Source organism: Petaurus breviceps, unplaced genomic scaffold (assembly GCF_028583685.1).
Source record: "Petaurus breviceps papuanus isolate PSGF00001 unplaced genomic scaffold, PetGlider_PUasm1.0 184, whole genome shotgun sequence".
Taxonomy (NCBI): domain Eukaryota; kingdom Metazoa; phylum Chordata; class Mammalia; order Diprotodontia; family Petauridae; genus Petaurus; species Petaurus breviceps.
In genome coordinates this window covers 17,168,819-17,186,998 of record NW_027185793.1, presented here as the reverse complement: position 1 = coordinate 17,186,998, position 18,180 = coordinate 17,168,819, and the positions used below count along the sequence as shown (strand labels likewise).

Here is an 18,180-nt window from a genome sequence, read left to right as displayed (position 1 = left end):
TGTGTTATAGTGGTCTTTGGAGATTATTTCCATTTTTCTTCCATTTGTTAACCTTCCTTTTATTTTCATTCTCAGATGTCTTTGAGATAACTTTGCATCATTGAGTTTCTTGTGGTGCTTTCATTACATTGGTTTTAACTTTGCTTTCTCTCAGTTTATGAGATGATACTGCTTGTAGCCATTTGTCATCCATAAAATTTCACAAATGAGTTTATATTCTGAACTGGTGTAGTCTTTCCTGTCATCTCTCTCAAGTAAGTCAAGAGTTTCATGACTAAGCAATGTTCTAGACTCTTAATGGTTTTGTTAATGACTAGTGTTTACATTGTTTAAACTTTGATATAGCAATATTGTTTTTATTATATTGATATCTTTTCTCTTGTCTGCTTCCCATTTTTCATTATCAGCTTCTTATTTAAATAGTTCAGGATTGAGTAGTTTTAATTATATGCCATGCCTTTTTCTCATGATTATTTTTTCAAACTTTTTATTAATTATCGTTTTTTCTTTGGCAAGCCCAGTTTATGACATTACATACATTGCTGATTCGGGTATAAATTCCACATCTATAATGAGTTTTTTTTCTATTTATTAAAATATAGCTGATTTCCCCTTTTTATGATACTGTTTACTGTTTGCTATGTCCAGTGCTTACCATTTTTTTCCTCGATAAAAGTGTTTACATGTAAAGACTTGAGTCTTCTGTACAGGCTACAAACCTTTGACCTCTCTCATTCCTTCTTGAAACATGCTTTACCATATATCTCACATAATCTTCATTTTTTCTAACCATTGCACTAAAGTGAATAAGTTTCGGTGCTTGTTGATTTTTTTTTTTTTTTTTAAGCAATCGGGGTTAAGTAACTTGCTCAAGGTTACACGGCCAGCTATTTCTGGGTGTGGTGCTGAGTGTCCAAGCCCAGGGTTCGATCTCCAGGTCACCCCAACACTGGAGCTGGTACTCTTACTCGCTGAGCCACCTGGCCGCCCCTGGTGCTTGTTGATTTTAATTGGAAGATTAAGATGAGGTTCTTCATAGAATTTTTCTACCCCTTAATCTTGTATAAAAAATGTTGATACAGTTATTTTCATGGTGTTCTTTTTGCGTGAGTAGTAGAATATAAGATGACCGACTGCTCTATAAGATGTTTTTTCTTGCCTTTGGGCGTATGGCAAAACCAACTCAATCATCTTTGCTTCTTTTCAAGGAAAAGCTGAATTATTCCTTTATTCAGCTGCAACTTCCTTCTTTCTTCTGGTCTTTTTTATAGTAGAGAGTATTATGATTCAGCTTTTCTAGCATTGTCTATTCAATGGCTGTTGGCAAGAATCTCCCACTTAGAGTGCCAGCAGCTAAGTTCATGCTGATAGAAGGTTTAAAAACCATGATTCTGGGGGGCGGCTAGGTGGCGCAGTGAGTAGAGCACCAGCCCTGGAGTCAGAAGAACCTGAGTTCAAATTTGGCCTCAGACACTTTACACTGACCAGCCATCTGACCTTGGGCAAGTCACTTAACCCCAATTGCCCTGCCTTCTCCCCTGCAAAAACCAAAAAGAAAAAAAAAACGTGATTCTTTGTACTTTCTTCTACTCTGCCACTGCCAGTGCAGAAGCAGAAGGAGGTAGTCATGGAAGCAGTGACTTACATTTTTGTTTCAGTGGTTGCTATGGCCAAAGACCTAGTTACTAAGTGGCCAACTTTCTAGTAATAAGCTTCTCTGTATTTATTTATGTTGGTTCCTGAATAACAGACTCATTCTTTTTCTGGGGTGATAACTGAAGCATTTCCAGTATAGTAGAACCATCTGGAACTTAAGTTCCTATGGTGGAGTCTTTGAGAACCCAGTGTCACCACAAAAATAAGACATTATGGAAATTAAAATAAAATTAATAAAGATTTTTAAAAACACATACATAATTGCTCTATGGTACCAAATGCCTTTTTTTTCTTTTAGAAAACACTTAAGTTTCCATTTCCCTGTAGGGTAATTACTTTGAATCAGTTATTGAGGATTGCAGTTAAGTGAGGAAAAATGCTTCCAGACTTTAGATTACAAGTTAGAAGAAAGACGTTATTGTTAGGATGAAGGAGTAGTTTAATGATGTGTTGAATGTGGAGAAAGGGAAAAAAAAGTGTTTTGACATTTCACTTTGTATTGTAGCCAATATATAACTTACTTTGATCTGGAGAAATGTTCAGTTGCCCATTTGGTTTTTTTGTTTGTTCTTTTAAGCAGTCGGGATTAAGTAACTTGCTCAAGGTTACACAGCCAGTTATTTTTTGTGTGGGTGCCAAGTGTCTGAGGCCGGAACTGATCCTGGGTCTCCTGATGCTGGGGCCGGCCCTCTTACTCACTGCACCATCTGGCCGCCCCTCAGTTGCCCATTTGTGACACCCTTTGGTAGCATCTAGTAATTGATAGGTCAAGGACTAACATTTCAAATAATAGAAATAAAGAAGAGATCTTGGGACATCATTTAATCCCAGCTACTTACCTTCATCTTAGACAACCCAAAAATGTATTATAAAGACTATAGAATGGATGACATTTAAGAATACATCTCATCATACCCACTTATTTTATAAATTAAGAAACAGTCCCATGGGGCGACCAGGTGGCTCAGTGAGTAAGAGCGCTGGCCCCAGAGTCAGGAGACCTGGGATCGGTTCTGGCCTCAGATACTTAGCACTCACACAAAATAACTGACCGTGTAACCTTGAGCAAGTTACTTAACCCCAATTGCTTAAAAAAAAAGAAAAAAAAAACAATCCCAGAGAGTCTATGACTTCATTTATTAAGATTACAGAATTACTTATGAAATACTTTTTTCCTATTTAAAGCTTTTCCAGAAAAGGATATTCCATAAATCCACATGTAGAGATATTCAAAGATATTAATACACACACACACACACACACACAAATATGAAAGCTTTTGTTTAGTTTGGGAATCATTTATAAAGTATAACTGGGTTTTCTCCGTTCTAGGTTTCGTTAGAGCACGAGGTGGTGGTGACATTCGGGATGTTAACACAAACTCTGAGAATTGGGCTGTGGTTAAAGCTGCATTGGTGGCAGGCATGTATCCTAATTTAGTTCATGTGGACAGAGAGAATGTAGTATTGACAGGACCAAAGGAGAAAAAAGTACGGTTTCATCCAACTTCTGTTCTCAGTCAACCTCAATATAAAAAGGTAAATTATATTCTTGATTTAACATTTAGAATGCAGAATGAATAGAATAAAATTTAGTTCAAGAATATGAACATACCAGGAAAAAGGAAATTTGATGGAGACATAGGGATGAGAGAACTGGAGTGATTGCTTTAAAAGTTATTTTTTTTAAACTCATGAAAGAATTTCAGAATTCTGGTAATAGGGTATTTGTTAGTATACATATGTGTTTCATGAGAAAACATCCATATTTTGGAATATTTTAAGTAAGCTGAATAACAACTAAAATATTTTTATAATTTTTAAAGATTTTATTTTTAATTTATGAAATAAAAGGTGATTATACGTGAAACTACAAATCTGTTATGCACAACTAGCTATTCCTTTCAAATATACAACAAAATTATCATGTAAATTTCTTTTTTCTTTTCTTTCCCCCAACTCCACCCTAGAGATAGATAGAGATAATACCCATTAGACACAGATAGATATAAATTATGTAAAATTATTCTATATGTACTTGTATTTATCAATTTTTTCTCAGGATACAGACAATGTCTTTATATGTCCTTTAAAGTTAATTTGGGTATTTATAATAGACAAAATAACTTACTCGCTTAAAGTCCTTCTTAAACAATATTGCTGTTACTATATGCAATGTTTTCTTGGTTCTGCTTATTTTGTTCTTCATTATTTCATACAAGTCTTTCCATGTTTTTCTAAAATCATTGAGTTCATCATTTCTTATAGCACAATAGTATTCTATCACAATCATATACCACAACTTGTTCAGCCATTCCCCAACTGATGTGCATCCCTGCAATTTCCAATTCTTTTTCCACCACAGAGGGAGCTGCTATAAACATTTCCATAAGTAATAAATTGTCAAAGGCTATGAATAGGCAGTTTTCCAGTGAAGAAATCAAAACAATTTATGGTCATATAAAAATGCTCTAACTCATTGATTAGAGAAATACAGATTAAAACAACCTTTTATACATACCAGATAGACTAATATGGTAGAAGGGGAAAGTGACAAATGTTGGACTGGATGTGGAAAAATTGGGACACTGATTCATTGTTGGCAGAATTGTGAAATGATCGACCATTTGTGGAGAGCAATCTGGAATTATGCCCAAAGAGTTATTAAACTACCTATACCTTTGACCCGGTAATACCACTTCTTGGTCTATTTCCAAAGATATTTTTATAATTTTATGTAATTTAATTTTTTGCACTTTTTAACAGATTCCTCCAGCCAACGGCCAAGCAGCAGCTCTTCAAGCTCTCCCCACAGATTGGCTTATATATGATGAAATGACCAGAGCACATAGAATAGCCAATATCCGATGTTGTTCAGCTGTGACACCTGTCACTGTTTCAATATTTTGTGGACCAGCTAGATTGTCAAGTAATGCTCTTCAGGAACCTTCATCTTTTGGAGGTAAATGTATGCTGAGTTGAATAAAACTCAGTAGTTATAATTAAAGGTTCTTATTAAAACAATAATATTATGAAGTTAAAAAAAATCAAACACAGTAGCTATCATTATGTGTAAAGTGCAGTGTAAAGATTTACTCCCTTTATGTTCCCTCATGAGACAAATATATTCCCAGGTGGTAGGTCATACTGTACTAGAAAGACTTTTGAGTGTGATCCCAGCCACAGAATAAGTCACCTTTCCGAAGACCTACCTAATTGAGTAGCATCACTAGCGAGTTGTCTGCTTGATGATAAATTCATTGGACAGGGCAGCCCACTAAATAAAGAAAAATACAAAGTGACCCCTATTCCTTCAGTTTCTGTAGGGCTATTGGCAAGATTCTGGAAAAGTGAGCAGAGAATGTTAAGAATTAACACAGCTTTTAGACTATCTCTCAATTTAAATTTACCTCTAAATATGAAATTCTTTGTCCAGTGACAAAGGAGTAGCTATACTACTGGAAGAACTGAATCATATCAATGACAACATTTTCATTATAAATAAAATCATGGGGGCGGCTAGGTGGCACAGTGAGTAAAGCACTGGCTGCTGAGTCGGGAGGACTGAGTTCAGTTCTGGCCTCAGACAACTCAACACAGAAAAACTAGCCATAGGGGCAGCCAGGTAGCACAGCAAGTAAGAGCACCGGCTCCAGTGTTGGGATGACCTGGATCAAATCCGGGCTCAGATACTCAGCACCACACCCAGAAATAACTGGCCGTGTAACCTTGAGCAAGTTACTTAACCCCCAATTGCTTTAAAAAGAAAAAAAAGAAAGAAAGAAAAACTAGCCGTATAACCTTGGGCAAGTTACTTAACCCCAATTGCCCTCCAAAGGGCAAAAAAAAAATACATATGTGTGTGTGTGTATACATATACATATACATATATATATATATATATATATATATAAAATCATGAAAAAGAAGAAAAGTGCCACATGAAAATGCAAATAAAGGAGTTGATGGAGTAACTTTTATTAGGGATTCAAAGGCAACAAGAAACATCATTTCATGGACGTTATCATTTCATACTGTTGTGATTATGCGTATTCACGAAAAGACTACCATGGAAACAATTTTAACTTCTACACCAGTGTATGTTTCTGAGGACAAAGTCATAGAACAATTATGTGAAGAATTTGCTAACTTTCCAGATCAAACCTGTATTTTGATACTTATTGACTTTGGTAAAAAGGTGAAAATAGAGACACTGTGACAATGGTGATAAATATATGGGAAGGTATGGATCTGGAATATGTCCTAAGAGAGACCAAAACTTGTGGTTTTCAGAGGTAACTTGTGACTCCACATCATGAAGGCTTTCTTAAAAAAAAATTTGGAAAGTCGGGGATATGATGAGCACTAAATGACTCACACCAAAAAAAAAATGAGAATAATTATGTTAACAGGAAATTTGAAAAGACTCATTGCTTATGTAGTAGTAATTCCTAAATTAGCTGTCTGTGTAGCTGTGCGAGTAATTAGTTTACTAGTAAATAATCAAACCACTAATTTATTAGAGCAAAGATCAAAGTGAATGCAAAACCAAAAGAAAAGGAAAGCGAGAAAATTATGGTATGCATTAAATAACTTTAACATAATCTTTTTGAATAAGCTTTCAGTGTTAAAAATCAGAAGTAGATGAACAAAAGTACATTGGTGCTGAGTTTAGTAGTTTTCTTTAGAAGTTTCACTGATTGCCAAGGACACTGAAGAGAGACCAAAAGAAAGAAAAGAGACCAAAAGAAGCTAAAAACTGTTTTAATTAGATAACACTTGGCTTACTTGCCAAGCAAAAAGAGAGCAATTCAAGAGCAACTGCACCAGTTAGAAGTATGAAATCTTATGGAGATCAATGGTGGTAGCCGTTGTTACTTTATAAAAAAGGGGAAGCTGAAAAGTTAAGCCAATTTGGAAAAAGCTTGGCAAAGATTGAATTAAGTACGGTCATCCTGAGGGCATTTAGGAATAAAACTGGAAGAACAATATAACAGAAGAAAGATGGAGAAAAGAATTTATAATAAACTGTTTTCACCATGAAGAACAGTGGAGCCAGAGCTGCTATGCTTAGACTAATATCACAATCCTGGATGTGTTTATTGAGCAGGTAGAAATGCCATTAAAGAACCAGTTTAGAAATTTGTTTTTCAGTTGTTCAGTCATATCTGACTCTTTATGACTTTGTGGACAGTATTGTCTATGGAGTTTTCTTGGCGAAGATACTGGAGTGGTGTTTGCCGTTTCCTTTTCCAGTGGATTAAGGCAAACAAAGATAAAAGTGACTTTCCTAAGGTCACACAACTAGTAACTGTCTGAAGCAAGATTTAAAATTAAGCCTTCTTAATTCCAGGCCCAGTGCTATATCCACTGAGCCATATGGCTGCCCCAAGTTTGGAAATATCAGTAAAATTAGATTACATGTAGTGGTGGCTAGGTGGAGCAGTGAGTAGAGCACCAGCCCTGGAGTCAGAAGGACCTAAGTTCAAATCCGGCCTTGGACACAACACAAAACTAGCTGTGTGACCTTGGGCAAGTCACTCAACCCCAATTGCCCTACCTTCCCCCTCCGAAAAGCAAAAAAAAAGAAAAGAAATTAGATTACATATGCATAAATAGTATCTATGCTGGAGTTTTGAGAGTGTTGAGTAAATAAAATTCACAACTTATTTAAAGAGAAGGTACCAAAGACATGGAAAAATCTTGAACTTTATAAATAATTAAAAAAGAAAAAGAAAGCTTCAGTATATATTGACCTATATGCCTACTTACCAAACTACATAACAATTTTATGAGAATAATCTACACTCATATCAGGGGAATATTTGATGAATGGATATAGGGAGGGAGTGAATGTGTTTTCATAAACTGTTCCACAGTAGGTACTTTTACTGTGTAATTGACTGAGAGACACGTACATAAAACCTCCTTGTGCTTAGCTTGGGGACCATTAGATAGAAAAAGAATCGTTTGAGTTAAGCATACAAACCATAGCCTTAACAACTGCCTTCAAGGCCTTTCTCGTACATACGTCAAAGTTGTTCAGAATGCCTTAAAAGACAGTAACCACAGGTCCTAGTTTTATAACGCTTTTAAGATTTATAAAGCATTTTATGTATTATCTTTTGTTCTGGGTTAGAATGAAATAGTACGGGAATTCTAAGAACAACTTCATAAGATCCTCCAGGGGCATCCAGATGGTGCAGTGAATAGAGCACTGGCCCTGGAATCAAGAGAACCTGAGTTCAAATTTGACCTCAGACACTTAACACTTACTAGTTGTGTGACCTTGGGCAAGTCACTTAACCCCAATTGCCTTTCTCCCCTCCATAAGATCCTCCAAATCAAATCTACCTACGCTGATACACTCTGATTTCAGTGAAAGGCAGGAAAAGGTAAAGATGGAGAGAAATATATGGGAAAGTATGATTCAGGAGAAAAAAGTGAAATTGACCAAACACTTGGAGATTGTACAGAAGCCTTACATTTCTATATCATAGACTCTCATCAGAAAAGGAATTTTTAAGCACTGGATAAAGTGAGAATGAAGTGACTTCACAAAGAGTGAAATTGAGTTTGTTTTAACAGCCTAGACAACAAATGTTACAGACATGGGATTTACTGTATAGTCAACTATATGTGTACAGACTGACTCATTATAGTGAGATTGGTATTTACACTAACAAGAAAAAAGATGTAAAAAGAAAAAGATATGATGAACAATTAGGATGATTTAACTGAATTATTTTTAAAAGCTTTTTTAAAACCAAAATGGAAAGTGGAAAAGAGAAATGACATCAATACCAACTATAATTTCAGTCAGAAATTAAACCAACATATATTAATTGCTACAATAAGGAGACCACAAAAGATTCCAGAAAGTGCTTTAGCAAATAATTGATTTGCTGGCCAAATAGAAATAGCTGACAGAGGCAAAACTGATATATATTACTATATACGGTTATAATAAGGATATAAATTAGTCTTAAATCTTATGAAGAAAAATGATGAATGGTTATGACCACTATTATTTCATAGAGCAGACAGAAGCAATGGAGAATAAAACCACTTTAAATAGAGCTCAGCAAGTTGCATTTAAAACTGAAAAAATGTCTTACAAACAGAAGAAAAATGAAAAAAAAAAACTTCAAAAACTTAATGCAGGTCAGCAATGGTAATGATACCGCCACATTTGAACTCTTAACATCACAGATGAAAAGGACAGAGATGGGAAAAGAAGCCAGCTTAAATCAAGTATACAGTTATCCCTTCCATATCACAATTTTCCCCATCATGGTTTCAGTATATCAAGGGTCGGCATGAGAAATTAAGTGGAAATTTTGCAGAAGCCGCAAATGACATATGAAGGCCAGCAGATGACCTGTGACCAAATACTTAACCCAAATTTTACAATAAGGTATCGTAAACAGCCATAATAGAAAAAATTCATACTTCTTCTCTGGTACAAAGGGAGAGCCAAAGAATTTTACATCGATTTTCCAGATCACAAGGGTACCATACCTAGCGCCCATACCGTAGAAAAAGGGATAACTGTACATAAAAGAAACCTACTTTTGAGGCATTGCATTTGAAAAGGTACTGAGGGACCAATACACAAGTTACTTCAAGGAGAAGATACCAAAGGTATGGAAAAAAGTCTAAGACTTTTTTGATGTTAAAAAAATATGTGTATTCCTACTTTTCTATCTATTTAAAATGTTTACAAGGGTCATCTGTAGAGGAATTAAAGGCATCCTTGATGAGGGTACAAATAAGGAACAAGCTTTCACAAGTGATTTCTCACAGTGAACTATGAAAAGTATAGAGAGTGACATCCTGTTGTGCTCACTATTTGTTGGTTGTGAAAAGGTATTCAACTTACCATGGGGGGGAAAGGGGCGGGGAAAGCCATGTATACCTGATGACTAAAAGGGAAAGAATGACTACAAAGAAAACGGAAGTGAATGCTGCAAAACTATAAAAGCATGACCCTAAGGAAAGATACAAGAAGGGATAAAACCCTACTCTACCCCTTTGCAGAGATGGATGATTCATGATTGTAGTACATTGTATATATTTTTAGACTTTTTCAATTAATCAGTTTTGATGATATTTTCCTTTTTAAAAAATGTGTCATGTAGGATGACTCTGGGAGGGGAAGGATTGATGATATAATTGATATATGTATTGATAATATATCAAAATAATATATCATAGCATGATATGATTTTATGATATAACTAATCATAAAATAAATGTATCCTAACATATCATAAAATAATATACATTGATGATATTATAAAAAGGCAAAAATCTTCAACAAAAAGTTGTTTTTAAAAAATACTGCCTTTACAGGCTCTTTTGCAGCAAGGTGAACCTTACCTCCTGTCTCCTGAAGGCAAAGATCATTCAGGATTCCCTGGAAGATATAACAGCCAAAATGATCTTCTGATAATAAAGTTCAGGCACAGTATAATATAGGGAGATACTTACATGTATTCACTGTGATGGAAGATAATCCAGCACAGAAGTACAAGTTGAAGAAGGATTCCCTATGGCAATGTTCCTTTTTAGATGGTGATATTGTGCTAGTTGCATCCCCAGGTCATTGTAGATCTTCCTGGAAGAGATCTCTAATCACTTAAGAATTTGACTTCTCCATTCTCATAAAAAAGCCAAACAGATGAAAAATGCCTGTTGTTCTGATTTCACCATTCATCAACTGAAAAATTTCAGTGTGGACACCCATTAGAGCTTATACAACAGCATATATATTTGAGTTAGATTATGCACATAGAAGTTAAAAGTAAAGACAGGAGTGGACTGGATTACTTTTAGGACCATACAGCACATTTTTGCTAATCCAAAGCTTCTCGTAACAGGAAAGGCACATCTTTTCAATTTAAATATTTTGCCAGTGTTGCTTGTATGGCAGCGAGACCCAGAACACCACTTCCTTGAAGAACTAAAGATGAACACAGAAAATACAGTGAAAAGGTACATAATAGATGTGAGCAGGCAGGAATTCTGAAGAACAGGTAGAAAAGATTTCATTAAATAATATTAGGACAGAAAAAGATGGGCTGGTTATATGTTAAGAGCAGGGGTTGACCAGATGTTAGATGACCAGAGTGTTCCACCCATTCTTTTAGAAGTGCCTAAAGAAAATGAGGAATGCAGGCCACAAGCATATTGGGTGGATCTCTTGTGGAGAACTTTGGGGAGGACATAAATGAAAGTTGGCCTGTGTGGATTGTGATCTGCATCATTGGAAGGAATGCCAAATTTATGAAATAACAGAACATTTTGATGACTTGTTTAATGAGATTTCTGGGCCTGACCTGATTCAAGTAGGTCCAATGATTCAGATTCAGTATCACAACAAAATGGGACATTCATCGACCATTTAGCAAAATTAGTTTTACTTAACAGTAGCATGGAGCATATATGTATGTATTTGCCTTTTGGAGGGCAGTTGGGGTTAAGTAACTTGCCCAAGGTTACAAGGCTAGTTGTGTGTGTGTGTGTGTGTGTGTGTGTGTGTGTGTGTGTGTGTGTGTGTGTGTGTGTGTGTGAAGTATCTGAAGCTGGATCAGAACTCAGGTCCTCCTGATTCCAGGGCCGGCACTTTACTCACCGAGCCACCTAGCTGCCCCTATGGAAAGTATATTTCACAAGGATTTAGTGCCCATGTGGTGATACTGGGTCAGTCACTTAGCCCTGTTTTTCTCATTTTCCTCATCTATAAAATGAGCTAGTGAAGTAGGTGACAAACCACTTAAGTATCTTTGCCAAAAAAACCACATATGGGGTCATGAAGAACTGACATGACACAACAACAGCAGCATCATAGAAAGCAAAATATTTAACAGGGATACATCATTTATTTAATTGTACATAATGCTCCTGCCTTTGTTTTTTGCCTTGGTGGTAAGCTCCTTATTCACTAGGCTTTTATATTTATGTTAATGCATTAAGCTTTAGACTCCAAAATCAGTTCAATCCAGAATGAAGAGTCATTAATTTTATGGAGAAACTAACCCATCCTGTGTGCATGAGATGTCACTCCTACCAATCCTTTGATTGTTAATGTTAGGTTTGCCACAGTCATGGAGAGTTCTAATGCAAAATCCAAGTTAAAGTGGATTCCTTAGAGGTGATAAGGACCTCCATTCACTCTTACTTGCAGATGAAATTGTGCTGATTGTGTCAAGCCTGAAGACATTTTATAGCCACCTGAAGGACAACCATAATCACTCAAAAGAGTTTGGTCTTTTCATCCACTCAGGAAAAACTACATGGTTGAGGTATATTGCCCAGATTATGACATGAAAATAGTGCTTATTCATCACATCAGTGTATGCTAGGAAATTGCAAAACTCTTTTGGTGACCCCAAATTTCCCCCAGATACAAAGGCCTATCTCTTTGAAACCAATATTGGACTTATGGGATATGGAATACTACAGTCTTTCAAGAATTAAAAATGCATATCACTAAAAGGGCAACGGAAAAGAATATGGTATGTGTAAACAGACTATTATTACATGAAGACAACAATAAGAAAAAAGAACAATGAAGGACAAGAGTAACGTTCTCAAAGACTGGAAGACTCAAAAAAGAAAATGGACTAGTTATCTGGAAAACATAAATAATGACTGGTGGATACCTCAGGTGCTCCACTGGCATCTTAGTGATAAGGGAAGGAGGAAAGCCATGTCAGGTAGACTATTTGCTATGACACATTTGCAAGAAGACAAGGACAAGAGTCACTTGAATAGGTAGACATGAGTAATTTGTGATCTTCGTTGTTGGCGGGAACATATATGAACGCACAGTATATGTGAGTAGTGAATACAGATTACAAAGTTTTATCATGATTTCTGTAGTTTCGAAATATCTTAAGATTTATATGTTCATTCTCGACTATAACAATAATAATAATTGAATTTGTATAATGTTGTAAGGTTTTCAGAATGCTTTACATACAAATATCTCCTTTGACTACTTGAGCTTTCCTGAAGAATGTTTGCTTTTCTTCTATCCCCTCCTTTCCCATTCCTCCTTGCTGGCTTTTGAGACAGGGAAAGCTGGAAGAGATCTGTCCATAAATATTTAAGTAAGTCAGGAAGATTTATGTAAGCATGGGAACATTCCTTAGAAACATCTTTAAGATTTTTTTTTCTATCCTGAAATATATGCTAAAATTTGTGTATTTTTTCTTCTTTAATATTTTGTTTGAAAAGTGGATGGTGTTCCTAATGACAGCAGTGACAGTGAAATGGAAGATAGAACCACTGCTAATTTGGCTACTTTGAAACTGGATGAGTGGCTAAGCTTCAAAATGGATCCAGAGGTAGTGCTCTTTTAGTAGACTGTATAAGCTTATTTGGCAACTTCATGTTTATGTAATTTTTCTAACCAATTCTCTCCCCTGAATATTAGGGGGGAAACCTTTTTCTGTTGTTATTCTCACTGTAGACTCTATCTTCAAATGAGTTTTTTGCTCAGTCCAAGGATAGATAGAAAAATCAAGCTCTTGGCCATAAAAATGGCAGTGTTAAGAGAAAAAAGTTAGATAATATTTCAGTGAACCTGGGAGAATTTCAGAAAATAGTTCTTCACAGAACACAGAACTTATAATAGGAGGGAGATAAAGAGAGAGAGAATGGTGCATAAGCATGGAATTTAAAGTCAGAAAACCTAGGGTTTGAATCCCCTGTCATTTACTACATGTTTCATATTACCTCTTTAAGCCCCAGGTTCCAAATATTTGTAAAATTAAGAAGTTGAAGTAGATGATTTCCATCTTTAAATTCTCTGATCTAAGAACTTCTTTCTACTTAGGTATCTAGAGAGAGAAGAAAGAAAAAAGAGAGAGAGACAGAGAGAGAGAGACAGGAGGGGAAGGAGACAGCAGTTTTTCTCTCAAATTATGTATATCCAGTTGCTTGCCCTGCCAATGAGCATGGCACAGAGGGAAGGAGAGAATTTGGAACTCAAAACTTTTAAAAATGAATGTAAATTGTTTTTACATGTAATTGGGGAAAAACAAGATACCTCATTTTTTTTTGGTAGAAAAACCAAACCAGGAAAAATAGAATCCAATCCCCTTCCTTCCCCAAAAAATAAGATAAAATTCTGAGGAAAACATAAAGCACAAATTTCATTCAATGAAAATTATAAAATACTCTGAATAATGGAATAAGCAAATGGTTTATGCTTGGCTTCCATGTGAATTCTAATTGAATAAAAATTAATTACAGGCTGCCAGCTTATTGCTGCAACTCAGACAGAAATGGCATAGCTTATTTTTGCGTCATATGAGAGCTTCTTCTAAGCCTTGGTCTCAAGTTGATGAAGCAACTCTAAGAGCAATTATAGCTGTTTTAAGCACAGAAGAACAGTCTGCAGGGTTGCAGCAACCATCAGGGATTGGCCAGAGACCAAGACCAATATCTTCAGAGGAACTTCCTTTGGCATCTTCTTGGAGGTCAAATAACAGCAGGAAAAGTTCAGCAGATACTGAATTCTCTGATGATTCTTCTAATACAGAAAGGTAACTGTTTCAGATTTTTATGAAGATTAACATTAGCTTCAGGCAATTACATGAAGAAAATTTCTGTATATAGAAAAATTCACTGTAACATGTGTCCCTTTCCATCCTCTTCTCCTTCTCTACTGTTTTCCCTTTTCTTCCATCCTCTGCCCTTCAGTTTTCTTCTTCCCTCAGAATTCAAGGACAAAATTAAAACATAAGTTTATATATATATATAAAACAAAGTTTATATATATAAAACAAAACTTATAGAGTAGTGACAGTATCAGTATAAAATAATTGCTCTGTTGAAATCCTGCCCCCTTCCTCATAAATTCAAAGTAATTTCCTTGTGGGTATAGGGGCTATAATAACCAAAGGGATCAAGATAGGCATCAAGGTGGGATCAAGATGTCTTGTGGGAGATGGCACTTAAGCTGAGCCTTAAAGGAAGCCAGTGATTCTGTAAGGTAAAGGTGAGGACAGAGTATTTCCTGGACAAGGGAGACAGCCTGTGACTGTCTCATTACCTCAGGCAGGAGGTAATGAAGGCCTACCCTCAAGGATCTTATATTTTACTTAATTGTTTCAACATATATACACAGGTAAATATAACAGCAAAATTGAGAGAGGACACTAACTTCTAGGGAGATAGGGAAGGCTTCATAGAGGAGTTAGCATCTGAACAAAGCCTGGAAAAGATAAGACTTCTGAGAAGTGGGGATGATGATAGAGAGAATCCCAGTCATGGGGAACATCTTTTGCAGATGCACAGAACTCGAAGGCGGGGGGAGATATAGATATGTCTAGTCCTGGGAAATACAAAGCACAAGGTTTTCCAATGAAAATTGCAAAATAACCCTGGATAATGACAAGAACATAAAGGTCATAGAAAAGAATAATTGAAATAAGACTAGAAAAATGGTAGCTAGATTGCAAAGGGATAAAAATGTCATCATAAAGAGTTTATATTTTATCCTGTATGAGATGGAGGCAGAGAAGATTTTTGAGCAGGTAGGAGCTTTCTCACTGGAAATCTCCGCCCTCCCCCCCCCCCCATGTTGAAATCATAGGACCAGACTGGAGAAAAAAATTATAGAGTAAATTCTCTTTCTTTGGGTAGCCCTATGAAGTGATTTTTGAAAATGGTTCAATACTCGCTGAATTTGTAGAGCCTTATAATATCATTTAAGACAAAGGGTCCTAGATCTCCAACCCTACTTGAGGAGCACTTGAAACTGCCCAGACTAGCAAGGCCATGCATACTGAAGGGTTACTAAGTATTTTTAAAATGTCATATGGAAATATGTTCCTTTCAGTCACTAAAATAATGGATTTGGCAAATAGATCCAGGTTGAGTAGTGGGGTTAAACACAAGCTTCTTGGTCCCCCCAATTTTCTGAGTTACTTCTACACTTATTCAGAAATTCAATACATAAGGGTTTAGATGTGAAACTTCTCGTTTTTTAGTACATCAGATCAAGAAAGCTTCCAGAATGTACAGGCCTACTTACAAGACTCATGGCCAAATTCATGTCTGTGCCTTCTCTCACATTGAGATAGATGGTTCTTGCTGGAAACAAACAAAAACAAGATTGTTTTTAAGCCAGAAGAGTAGTTTGTTAAAAGTGAGTTGAAATGTAATAAGAAATGAAAACACTATGATATTTGAATAAATTAATCAGTAAGCATTTATTACGGTAAGTGCCTGCTATGTAATATTAATATGGAAGTAAAATGAAATTCAAAATTTATAATTGGTCGTAGTCAACATGGTGGTGTGATTTCTTCCAGTGCCATTTAGTAACTTGGGAGTAGCACCAGAGAATTCAGATGTTGAGGGAAATACAGGTTTAAGAATTATTTTAATTTGAAATGTGATAGGATGAGGGGGCAAGGGTAGAAGACAGTTTATAGCTGAATCAGTGAACTAAAGAATGGACTGTGAAAAGAGAGAGGTGAGGCCAGAGTAGGGATGGTGGCAGGGCAGAATAGAGAAGGATGGAAGAATGCTGCCAGTTGCTATGAAAAGGAAGAATACAGGGCAACTAGTGGCATAGTGGATAGAGTCAGAAGGACCTGAGTTTAAATTCAGCCTCTGCCAGACACTTGACACTAGCTGTGTGACCCTGGGCAAGTCACTTAATCCCAATTGCCTCACCCAACAAAAAAAAAAAAAAAAGGAAGAATAGAGGAGAAGTGATGGGGAAAAAAGATACTATAATTATGAAGGGTAATGCCAAAATTCTAGTTATGGGAAATGGTCTCTGAAGCTTTAAGGTTAGGGAACAAGAGATGCAGCTCTCCTAATCTTCAGTACCTATTGGTAGGAATATCTACTATGAGGATAAAAGGTAGCATTGGTGTAGTATTTAAAGCAATAAATCTTTATTGAGTACATACTATGTGCCAGGCACTGTACTAAGTGCTGGGAATACAGATACAAAAAAGAAACATAGTCCCTGCCCTCAAGGAGCTTCCTTTCCATATATTGTAAGTGGATAACTGGGAGTGGTATTGAAAATACCTGGATTCCTGGGGACCAGACTAAACTCAGAAAAAGTACCAATTCAGTCATTATTATAAGGTGAAGCTTCATGGGGGGGATGAGACTCACTCAGAAGATGTCCTGCTCATGGATCCTGTACTTGGCTCCATGCAAGGACTGGTATCCAAGCCCTAGTGAGAGTGCTTTTAGGCTTTGCCTCAGGTTAAAAAAGATAAATGTATTGCTATGTTTTGTTTTGACAGTACAGTTATTTCCAGCACACTGAAACAATTCTTTCTGCATCTCTGAAAAGTTAATTGATTATTAAAGGAACATTACTGAGGTCCCAATCTTTGTGGTTCCAAATGTGATGGCACACACCCCAGCACCTAGCACAGTGCCTGGCAAGTAGGAAGCACTTAATAAATGCTCTGATTAAAGGGATAAATAGGAGTTGCTATTAACAAGGCTAAAATTATTGACAAATTTTGTTTCAAAGGCAATACTGGTTTGTACTCAGGAATCAGTAGCTTACGGAACTTTGTTACAAATTTCCTATAGTTTGTACTACTTAGAAGTAAAACCATATTCTTTTGAAGTTTCTATTGTTTTCAAGGGTATCTGATTTTATTTCAGTAATCCACTACTGAGATTACAAAAGCATGGATAACCATTGACGTTATCCCATTGAGGAATTTTCAGAATGTATAGCAAAGTTTTTAAGATAATAAAAATTTTATGTAGCTAATAGAATTATCAACTCACTAGCTATCTAGAACTCCCTAGAATGTTTTTGTTTTTTGTTCTTTTGCTTTTTGGAGGGCAACTGGGGTTAAGTAACTTGCCCAAGATCACACGGCTAGTGTTTTGTGTGTGTGTGTGTGTGTGTGTGTGTATTAAGTGTCTGAGGCCGGACTTGAACTCAGGTCCTCCTGACTCCAGGGCCAGTGCTGTATTCACTGTGCCACCTAGCCTTCCCAAACTCCCTAGAATCTTGATGGTAAAGGACACAAGCACCTCACTCTGAGTACCTGAAGAGGGAGGCCTTAACCTAAAAGGACCAGGGTCTCCCATTGCATCCTGAGTCATCTCTAGTCATCCTGGTAAATATGATGGTCATTGGATCCAGATGGCTCTGGAGGAGAAAGTGAGGCTGGGGACCTTGCACAGCCCTCCCTTAGCCAAATTAAAGTCCATTGCAAGTCATGTCATCATTTCTCTGATGCCATGGTTCTCCTCAAAAATGCAGGACAGACACAACAACTTCTTTCATGTAAGAGAAAATAGCTAAATTACCTCACAATGTGTTGATATGATCAGCACTGTTACTTCAATTTTATTTAGCTTCAACTTTATTCAGTTCTTCATCTAAACTGTCCACTAGACAGTTTTTAAACATGGTGAAATTTTGCAGAGAGATTGTTTATTATTCCAAATGTAACTGAAAAAAATGAGTGAAAAAAGTACTAAAGAACTTTTATGACCCTTTCCTGGTTTTCAT

The 18,180-nt window shown here is 36.2% G+C and overlaps 1 protein-coding gene across 3 annotated transcripts in view; it reads left to right on the top strand.

The window, feature by feature from the left end:
• The window catches only part of YTHDC2 (YTH N6-methyladenosine RNA binding protein C2), a 96,565-nt gene that overhangs the window by 64,212 nt on the left and 14,173 nt on the right, over positions 1-18,180 (top strand). For all 3 annotated transcript variants that reach the window (XM_069088191.1, XM_069088190.1, XM_069088192.1), the window contains exons 22-25: positions 2,989-3,194; positions 4,422-4,617; positions 12,900-13,009; positions 13,920-14,212. In XM_069088191.1, the coding sequence (XP_068944292.1) occupies positions 2,989-3,194; positions 4,422-4,617; positions 12,900-13,009; positions 13,920-14,212 (805 nt within the window). The remainder of the gene's footprint in view (positions 1-2,988; positions 3,195-4,421; positions 4,618-12,899; positions 13,010-13,919; positions 14,213-18,180) is intronic.